Below are 10,888 nucleotides of genomic sequence, written 5' to 3'. Positions count from 1 at the left end.
AGAATGAAATAATGTCATTTTCAGCAACATGGATGGGCCTCGAGATTATATACCAAGTGAAGTAAGTCAGAAATAGAAAAACAAATACCATATGATATCACTTATATGTGGAATCTAAAATACAACACAAGTGAACTTATCTACGAAACAGAAATAGACTCACAGACATAGAGAACAGACTTGTGGTTGCCAAGGGGGAGGTGGGTGGGGGAGGGATGGCTTGGGAGTTCGGGATTAGCAGACACAAACTACCATATATAAAATGGATAAACAATAAGGTCCTACTGTATAGCATACGGAACTATATTCAATATCCTGTGATAAACCATAATAGAAAAGAATATGAAAAAGAATGTATATATATGTATAACTGAATCACTTTGCTGTACAGTAGAAATTAACACAACATTGTAAATCAACTATACTTCAATAAAAAAATAAAATTGCTGAAAATCGATCTGTTTCCCCACTTTACGACAATGACAATGGAATAGGCTAGGAGTCTGAGGCTGATAGGGGCTTGGGGTAGGTAGCATCATGACCATAAGATTGCCCTGAAAGAGGTACTGAGTGAGATACTGGGTGAAAGGAGGGTTGGGGAAGAGACAACAAAAGGAGGCTTTCTCCTTTTGAAATATGTAAAATCAAGAGACTGTGCTTAAGAACTCCTTGGGTACTACAGACCCACAGCTTCTCATGCTGACTGGCCAAGGCAGTGTGGGTGACACATCATATAGTTCACCTGTCCTACTCACTGGTTTTCACTGCCTGGAAGGAAAAATGGCAAGATAGAAGCTCAACTCCTGGTGTCTTGTGGAAACCAAGCTGGGATGGAAGTGATCCAGGCACTTCAAGTGGCTCTTAAAGAAGGGTGTCAACACAATGAACAACACATACCCAACACCATAGCTTTTAACAACTATCACCCAATAATAATCAGCGTTTCAGTAAAGTGTTCTTAGTTAGACTGGCTAACCAAATATACCTTTTATTATGAAACAGACTCATGCCACGATGATAAGAACTATGTTTTAACAGGGTATCGATTTGGAAAAAACTAATTAAGAAAGTATAACATATTTCTGACATCTTACCTCTGTGAAGTATTTGTCCCAATCCCACATGGAACAGCGCTTCCACCAAGGTATACTGGGCTGCAGCTGGACATGTTCAACAGATGGAAGAAAAATAAAATTAAAACATAAAAGAAACATGAGAACTTAATTTGGCCTCATTGACTCTATGTTCTTGTAATCAAATTGTATATTTTCCTGAGCAAGCCACCTATTTCAAGGAAGAGGTATTTATTTCAGGGTCAGTGTGTTACTGGATAAAACCTGTATATTCAGGAACACTCAAGGAGTTAAAATGAGTCACAGAAAAATGTGTTTGCCAAATAACGTAAGGGACAAAGTAAATACTGAAGAATATAACAGAACATTAATTTTGAGAAACCATTCACACATTTTTTTTATGCAGCAGAAAATTATTTACAATAGCAATAACCTCCCATTCAAGTTCCTTTACACGAAGGAGTCACAGACCATAAGAACACTGAAAAATGCTGCTGTTGGTCTGTCTCCTGAAAGCCGACCAGTGGTGCTTTGTTGCTCAATGTCGTTAAACGGTAACAAAATCTACTAGACCGTGCTCATCAGTGTGTATAATTCACCAAAGCAATCCCAACTTACCTCTTACCAGGGCCTTGAATGGAAGCTCTGACAGATGTGTTACCTGAAGATTTAGATTTTAATTTCTGTTAAAAAAAACAAAACAATAAAAGGCCAAGGGTAACTTAGAGAATTGTAACATGAAAACTAACATCCTTTATTTTATAACAAGGATATTTTAAAAATGGCTTAAAATTTCCTATGATTTTAAAGTTTCTGAAATGAAAACAATGATCAAAACCCTTTAAAGGCAAAAGGGAAGCAGACCTCCCTGAGGAATTTACGAATTACTATGCTAACGTTTAGTCTAGAAAATTGACATACTGCCATTATTAGCATGCTAAGATTTAGAGTCACTTTATAACTCTTCAGTTAATACTAGAGTTCAATGATTTAATGTGAAGGAGCTGCTGTTGAAAACTTCATCCTGGAAAAATTCAACTGAGGAGTAAAAAAACCTCAGACTCATGTTAAAGGCTCTGAATGGTACTCACCTGAACTAAAAATAAACTAACCAAACTCCTGGGTAACTTCAGGAATATTAATTTTGATCAGATGAAATGGTATCAACCATTAGATGTCCAAGGAAAATGTAGAGCTACCTAGTCACAACCATACAGTAGTTCCTATATGGTTACATGACATCATCATTAGCAAGCATTTATTAAGTGTTAACCGGTATAAGGTACCAAACAACATGGCCGACCACATACTAGGACCACCGCCAAGGAAAGGAAGTAGGATGGAGAAAAGGCAATTTAAACTATGCAGAGACATGCCATCAATTTACCTAGTAGGTGAGGAAATTTAATGGAGGCAAAAATACTTTACTATTTCTCTTAACTCTTTTACTTGTTGAATAAAACTGATGTTAAACAGAACTGGAAACATTTTTGGTGCATAGCTGAAAAGTAATAATGTGCCTAAGTCTCTTTTTGTCTTTGGGAGCACACTCCATGTGCCATCCAGGCTTGTGTTTACAACTCAAGGCTGGCACACTGGGACATCTGCTGTTGTTTCTGGGCTTTCTTGTGTGAGTCTGAGAGTCGTTAACGAACAAAACAACCTGCAACTGATGTAATATTGTAAATCAACTATACTTAAATTAAGGAAAAAAAGAAACACAACAGGATGGGCGAGCAATGGAGGAGGGACCAATACTGTCAAGAGCATCTGGCCTCTGAGGACAAGGTGGGCATATGGACGAGCAATTCACAGACACTTCCTTTCCTCATCCAATCAGTGTTTTACATTGATCTGCTTTCCTCCAGAAGTTTACTTGGGTTGCTTTCTCCCCTGCAGGCTGGAAAACTGGATATAATAACTAACTTCAAAAAGGGAGCACACAGGAGAAGTGCATAAAAGCTTATTCTTCATGATTATGAGAGCTATTTTTATTTCAGATTAGTATATCTTTTCTAATACTTCTTTAGAGAAGTATTTCCTTCTCTTTCTGAAATGCCTTGAACCGAAGAGACCAGTGCCTCACACACAGACACATACCCTGTAGTGCCTACTAAATAATGAATTGCTCAGATGATCAATGAATAACATCATGTAGTTTTTTTCCTACCACTAATTAAATTAGTATTGCTATTCAGCATTCATGATGCATTCTGTTCGCAGAGTATTCAACACCATTGCTATTGTGTTGACATGTTATTCAACTAGGCCATCAGCTTATTAATTTACCACAGATGAACTGAAAATGTTAAATGTAGAGAAATTAAGATTTTTTAAACTTGGTTTTATTTTTGTTCTTTCTTTTTCTAATTGAAGTATAATTGACCTACAACACTATGTTAGTTTCAGGGGTAAAACATACTGACTTGGTATTTCTATACATTACAAAATGATCACCACAGAAAGTCTAGTCACCACACAGAGCTATTACAGTATTATTGACTATATCCCTCATGCTGTACATTTCATCTCTGTGACTCATGTATTTTGTAACTGCAAGTTTGTACATCCCTCATGTATTTCACTCACCTCTCCCACTCCTCTCCCCTCTGGCACACAGAAATACAAAGCTTAAGATCTATACCAGTCACTTAAATTTTAGTCTGACAAAAAAAGAAGTGGCCCATATCCATAATCTTAACACAATCACTGCCTAGTTATTTTTAGTCCGCTGTCTTGCTTTAATCTTCCCTACCTTAAAAACAAACAAACCAACCCTCTTTGGTATTATATTTATTTCTTAGATTTTTTTCCTTGTGCTCCTTGTAATTTAGACTTCCATTTGGTCTCTTTCTAACAAGTATATATATATCTAACAAATATATTCTGTGCCTACCAAACTGGTAAAAATGAAAGTATATACATTCTCATCACTGCTGGTGAGAAGAATACAAATAAGACAGTCGCTTTGGGAAACATTTTGGCAATGGGTAGAAAAGTTGAAGATGAGCACACCTTGCGACTTCCTAGGTTTATATATCCTAGAGAAACTCCTATACATGGGTTAAAAAAAAAAGACATACAAAGATATTTGATGAAGCACTGTTTGTAAGAGCAACAACTTGGCATAATCAAAATGTCTAATCACCAGGGATGTAGATAAACTGTGGTGGAGTTACGTAAGGGACTGCTATACATTAGTTAAAATTGTTTATGGTTACATACATACGTAATAAAAGTATAAAAGTAGGGATGGAAAGGCTAATGGTTACCTTTGGGAAGGAAGGCAGTAGAATAAGATTTGGAGAGTTCTTAAACTATAATTTTTATTTCTTTAAAAAAAGTCCAGGGAGTTCCCTGGCGATCCAGTGGTTGGGACTCAGTGCTTTCACTGCTGTGCCCTGGGTTCAATGCCCGGTCAGGCAACTAAAATCCCACAAATCACATGGTGTGGCCAAAAAAAAAAAAAAAAATTCAGAGGAGCAAATCTGGCAAAATGTTAAGATACGTTCAGTATGACCAGTAAATATATAGGTGGCTGTTATATTATTTTATGAGCTTTTATAAAGTTGATATAGATATATAAGCATTTAAAAAAATAAAATACTACCAACTTAACTGATTAGTTCATGGGATGAGAGCAACGGCAAAACATTTGAGATGCTAAGCACATTCCTATAATGAAAGCTGATTTTGTTTGGTCTTTTAGAAAAGTATTCTTAGAGTATACAAATAAATACAAGTAACCAACTTCATCTGCAAGCTGACTTTTGTTCAACGGCTTTTCTAATTTCTCATTCTTGCTGAGAAATGAAAAACAAAACACAGTTTCTAATTTTTTTCTTATTTAAATCTAAGTGGAATAATTTCTTTAAATGATTGTATTTCTCAGAATTCAAAGGACTATAGATACTTGTGTATTCTAATAAGTTTTCAGACTATTCTAAACATGTCTTGGGATAATGCAAGAATTACTGTACATTTAGAACATTTGACTTACAAAGCATTTTTTGTCAAAGTTGGGCTCTTCAAATATTTCGTTAATAAGACTGTCAAGATCATGTTCTTTTTTAAATGTTTCTGTTGATCTGAAAAAACAAACAACAAACAAACAAGAAAACAGCTGAAGCTTAAGTGCGGATAGAGTCAGCCAGCATCAGAAGAGTTTTGTTTAAATAAAGTCCATTACTAGAGTTCATAACAGAAGTACAAATGTGATGTTCTTTTTTTCCTACTATGGACATAGCCTAGGATTCTTGAGAAAAAGGATGTAGTTCATCAGGTACAAATTCCCATGTGTACTTTTACATACTTAAAATATAACGTTTAAAGCTGTACGTTGTATATAAGAGAAAGGTGGGTATGCACTTTTCTAAATTACATCAACCGTTTATTTAAGAATACAAAATATGTACAATTATAAGTAGAACCTGAGAATTATAAACAAAGATAATTTTAATATGTCTAATTTTCCCCTAAGGGTTCCATTGTAAGTCAAATAATCATACCTCTTTACTACAGGAGCCAAAGGTTATATAACCAAATGATTAATTACACACATACACACAAAAAAGTGATATTTGCTTGACAGAGTATCTCTACCTCTTTACCTTCTGCGGGTAAAATCATCACAGGATTACTGACAAACTGTTACTGCATGAAACTCCTATTTAATAGCTAACATTTACTGAATACTTTACATAGATGAAGATATAGGGACTGAGAGATTCAAAAACTCGCCAAGGTCATATAAATAGTGGGAGGAGAGGCTTGGAATTGAGTCTAGGGCAGTCTAGACACCTAACACTAAATGAGATTAACTCTCTTTAGAGTTTACGGTACAGATGCTGTATATCATTATAACTTCATTGGATCATTAAATTATTTGTTTTAAAAGACAGGTTTTTTTAGACGAACTCTCTATTTCTAGAAACATATTTGCTCCAAAACTGTTAACATAAGGATTATAGCCCTCCTTTGATACTGCTTAGAGTAAGATAATCAACCTGATGTAAGAAAACGCAGAGGCTACTGCCTAACACTGAATGTCTGATTCCATCTGTGCCCAGACTTTGCCTCTTCAGTTTTTCCCTTTCTAACTTTTACCCTTAATATCTTCCACTGTATACTGGTTTCTTCCCAAGTATGCTAAGTACGCTTTCCTCTTCAAAGAAACATTCCAAAACCCCTCTTGAAGCTGCCACCCTATTTTACTCACTATTGAAGAGTAGTCTATATCCATTATTTCTACTTCCTTACAAGTATATTGGATTTAGCATCTGCTGGTGATCTGGATAAGGGTTTCTTAACCTTAGAAATACTGACATTTGGGACCAGATAATTTGTTGGTGTGTGTGTGTGTGTGTGTGTGTGTGTGTGTATCACAGTGACAGGGGCAGGCTATCGTGCACTGTAGGATGTTTTACAGCATCCCTGCTTCTACCCACTAGATGCCAGTAGCACACCCTTCCCCAGTTATGACAATCAAAAATGTCAAGACATTGCCAAATGCCCCTTGAGTGGTAAAGTCATCACCTGTTGAGAACTACGCACCTAGTTTAAATTATTTAACCTCTCTGAACCTCAGACGTTTTATATGTAAAGAGGAAATCTAGACAACTATTTAAAACTTCTTCCAGGTGTAATATTCCATCTCTGGCCTCTATATTCCTCAACTATAGTGAAACTCTTTTTTTCAAAGTCACTACTGCCCAAATCACTACATGGTCTTTCTCAGTTCCAATTCGCTTTAATCTTTCAGAAGCACCTGACACTTGTGTACCAATTCCTTCAATTTCTTTCGCGACAGCAGGTTGCTAAGATGTCCTCTAGAAATTCTCTCCTCTGGTTTTCATGATGTACTCTCTGGGTTCCCCTCTCTCATGCAATTTCACAATTTCAAGAATCAGATGCATTCAAACTTTACCAGTCTACTCAGTACTGTTAGGGATCCAAACTATCAGCTTCCATAAGATTCTGGTCTGTTATTAGATCACACAATTTCATGATGCCTACACTTGCCTATGCTTTGCTACAGAAATGGGGAAAAAATTCCATCATTTCATTGAGAAAGCATGTAAGCAGTATACTTTTTGTCTTTTGATGCTGTAATACAATAGTCTTAATCAAAGGTTAATAAACATTTATTGGTTCCCTACTTAACTTTGCTTACTATATTGAATCTTGATTTAAGATATAGTTTCTGTCAAAAATAAAATATATATTCTAAATAAAATAAATGTAAACACTTGAAACCCACAATTAAATGTGAAAGGTATAAAAGCTTAAATCTGGATGTACAATACATAAAAGCTTAAATCTGGATGTACGATGTCCTGGTAGATTTGGAAATATGAACTTGGGCAGGCAACTATTCTTCTAGGTCTTGGTCAGTGAAATGGGCATAATAATAGTATTTACCATGTAGGGATGCGGAGATTAAATGAAATAACACATATAAGGCATATAAAAAGGACTCAGTAAGTATTGGCTATTATTATAGATATCATCTATGAGTTTATGATATTATCTCTAAATATTCCCATCTGTATCATCCTGAACCACTTTATTCTTATTGCAGTTCAATTCACATCAGTCTTTTTTTTAAAAAAAAAACTAATCACATATTTCTCTTTATCATTTTGAACTCTTCATCAAGTTGTATATGTTCTGACCATTTATATTAGCAGTAGTTCCTGGTATCCAGATGTGTCATGGTCATTTATTATCTGCAGAGCTATCATTTTTAAGGGACAATTTTGGTATTTTAACTCTTTTAAGAAAAAGAGATACAGGCTATATCACTACACAATTGGCAGGTAGTCTCCTATTAATAAATTCATAATGTAAATCAGTTCCTAACTTTTAGGTATCAATTTTGGCTCAGGACAAAATTTTAATATTTGACATTATATACTACATTTGTTATTAAGTTTAGGGTCTTTGTTGCTGGTTTTTTTTGCATAATTTACAACTACACTGCCAAATGAAGTGAATGACAACACTTGAATTCAACACATGAATGGCAACAGTACTGGTTTGTTACAGCTTCTATAAATGTATTATTGAAAAATCTGAGGTAGTAACGTGGGATGGGATGCTACGAGGATTATGGATGGATTTTAGTAGTATAACAACAGGCTACGGAGAGAGGTACAAAAGGACCTGTGCTTGGAGAGGATCCGTCCACCTTAGTAACCCTTTCCATTTTCAGCAGCCTGCTCCAAGACATCCTATCCCTCTGTGCTAGTTCTCCTAAGATGAATAGGCTCTGGAAGGCTCTTTGATAAATTTTCTCCATGCCCCAAAGGAATAAATAAAAAGAACAAAAGAACTTGCAAGGTAACATTGTTGTAGGATAGGAATGGTAGATGTGCTGGGAATGAGTACATAAGAATGTCCAGCATTCAAGATAATAATATACAAATTAGTGAGAGTGATATTTGCATAAACAGTCAAATGAGCGTTAGCTCATTCAAAGCAGTCATCTTTTTTGGCCGAGTCCCCACTAGGGATGAACCCATGCCCCCTGCATTGGGAGCTTGGAGTCTTAACCACCGAACCGCCAGGGAAGTCCCCAAAGCAGTCATTTTAGTCAACTGTAAATAACTCTACAGTTATTTTTTAGAATGCTGCCAAGTACTCAACTAATTTTTAGAACTTCTGTTTCTAAATTTTAGACTCTTTTCAATGTTTTTATTTTCTGAGGGTGAATTTTTATAAACAAATGTCATTAGAGGTAAGTCTTGTAAATTGGGTAGCAATGGTGTTGGGTTCTGGGAAATCACACACAGGTGCGCAAAAACAAAACAAAACCCACAGATGCAGCCATAAATAAACAAGATTGACTTTCTTGGGTTGTTCCAAAGCTGCCTCTGTGTAATTCCACAAGCGTCTCCAAGAGATTCAAGCAAGAGTCACTGCAGAGGCTCCCAAGCCATCACTTTGAAGGGCAATACTCACTCTGGCAAAAATTTTGTTTTTTTGGAATTGAGGGGAGAAATGAGATAAAGAAGAAAGTCCTATTATTGAATAATTACACAGAAGAAAAATGACTGACAAATTTGAAAGATACTTTTTCTGGATAAAAAGCCAAGACTTAAGAAAATCCCCCAAATTTCAATTTGGATGCCTGAGATCATCTGGTACCCTTAGCTGGGGCCATGGGGAGAAGGAAGGTGGCTGGATTAATAAAGGCAGTGTTACCAATAATTAAACCTTTTAATCTTAAATCTAATCTCATTCAATTATCTGAGCTTAAAAAAAAATCAACTAATGATGGAATAGAATGGAATCGTTTTCTCCAACAACTGGCCCAAGAATTGTTCTGCCTTGGGAATGGGGTCCCAAGAGGACCAGAGGCAATAGGATGAGGTGCGGGCATCTCAAAAGCGGAAAAGAATCGCTCACGCAAACGGAAGCCCGGGTCACTGTGACCCCCTCGGGGCTCAAGAGAGAGAGCCTAAGCCGCACCCCCTCTCCCGCAACGGAACCTGAGCGAAGCCGCGGGCTCTCAGAGGCGGGGTATCAGCGGGGCCCGTCCTCTGGGGCTTGCTCGGGGGGCGGAGTCGGGCCTTGGGAAGAGATGTTAGGATCCTCCAGGCCGGTGGGCTGAAGTGTGTGCGGCCCCGGAAGTGGGGAATATGACAGTCTGGGCCCTAGTAGGGAGAGGAGCTGGAGGTCGCGGGCGGGGGTACATTTCTTTGGGTCCGGCGGCGGAGGGGTGGCTTTAGGACCTGAAGCAGGCTTCACCAGAACAGCCCACCCCTCCCGCCTGTTAACCTGAGATTCTCTTTCGCCTCGGCTCGGTTCTGGTCGTTGCTGAGGATGCCACCGCCACCGCCTCCGCCTCTGGGCCGTTCGACCATACCCAGTCTCAGTGGGTCTGGTCTGCAAAACTTGGACTCGACCTCATCCAAGAGCTCGTCCAGGTCCTTCGCCATCTTGAATCGTCATGTCCTTCCCTTGCTCTGGTAGCTACAGCACCGTGTGGTTTCCAGGGGCAACGCGAGGATCCGCAGGGCGCGCTGGCCACCCCAGCGCATGCGCGAGCCATTCCGAGGCTGTCCTAGGAGATCGCGATGCCGGGGCGCTGACGCGCTCGCGCGGAAGGATGCAGTGGGGTAGCGAGGCCCCGGGGCACAGGCTTTCCCGGGGGGCGAGAGGTCTGACGGAACTGTCCGTTCCTACTTCGCGACGCTTTGCTTTTCTTTGTTCCAGATTGTCTGGCGTGTTTTGTCCCATCTCCCTCTTCTGGACTCAAGTTGTAACCACAATCACACGACTGCCTAGCTCCCTCATCCGCTCTTCATCTTGCCCCATTGGGGTCCCAGTTGTGTTCCTGCAGTTCATAAATTCTTTAAATAATCTGTGGAGAAGCCTGCAAAAGGAAAACAAGGATTTGTACCAAAAGGCTGGAGGACCGTAGTCGGCAGGATTCGAACCTGCGCGGGGAGACCCCAATGGATTTCTAGTCCATCGCCTTAACCACTCGGCCACGACTACTGTTGACGTTACTTTTGGCAATGAGATCTATGTAGTCTGCACACAAGTATCTACTCCAGTAACAGGTATGTTTAGATCGTGAGGAAAACATTGCAAAGCTGTTCTGCCAGATAAGAGCATATTTGAATGTTATGGCTCTAATAATTTTACCTTCTTGAAGGGCTCTTAGAGCATATCTCGTCCAACCTTTTACTCCCCATCAGAAAAAACTGAATTTTAGTAAAATCGCTAAAGTTAGCGTCAGAAAACAAGAGGTAAGGAAGAAAGCCTGGTGCTGCTGTACACCTGCTTGCAGAGGTGTGCATTTGCAG

The 10,888-nt window shown here is 38.5% G+C and overlaps 1 protein-coding gene and 1 non-coding gene across 2 annotated transcripts in view; both read right to left on the bottom strand.

Annotated features, from left to right (window-relative positions):
- The window catches only part of CFAP418 (cilia and flagella associated protein 418), a 22,970-nt gene extending 12,949 nt beyond the window's left edge, over positions 1-10,021 (bottom strand). The window contains exons 1-4 of the mRNA XM_024756608.1: positions 9,855-10,021; positions 5,074-5,161; positions 1,692-1,756; positions 1,095-1,160 (exon numbers count right to left, since the gene is read on the bottom strand). Coding sequence (XP_024612376.1) covers positions 1,095-1,160; positions 1,692-1,756; positions 5,074-5,161; positions 9,855-10,015 — 380 coding nt within the window. The 5' untranslated portion in view covers positions 10,016-10,021. The remainder of the gene's footprint in view (positions 1-1,094; positions 1,161-1,691; positions 1,757-5,073; positions 5,162-9,854) is intronic.
- Positions 10,022-10,495: 474 nt separating this feature from the next.
- On the bottom strand, positions 10,496-10,577 carry TRNAS-AGA (transfer RNA serine (anticodon AGA)). The gene has a single exon. It is a non-coding gene; the product is annotated as a tRNA-Ser (tRNA).
- Between the last annotated feature and the right edge of the window lie 311 nt (positions 10,578-10,888).

The sequence above is a fragment of the Neophocaena asiaeorientalis genome, unplaced genomic scaffold (genome assembly GCF_003031525.2).
Source record: "Neophocaena asiaeorientalis asiaeorientalis breed wild unplaced genomic scaffold, Neophocaena_asiaeorientalis_V1.1 scaffold29, whole genome shotgun sequence".
NCBI lineage: Eukaryota > Metazoa > Chordata > Mammalia > Artiodactyla > Phocoenidae > Neophocaena > Neophocaena asiaeorientalis.
Note: the sequence above shows the minus strand (reverse complement) of the source record. Positions and strands in the feature narration are given on the sequence as shown.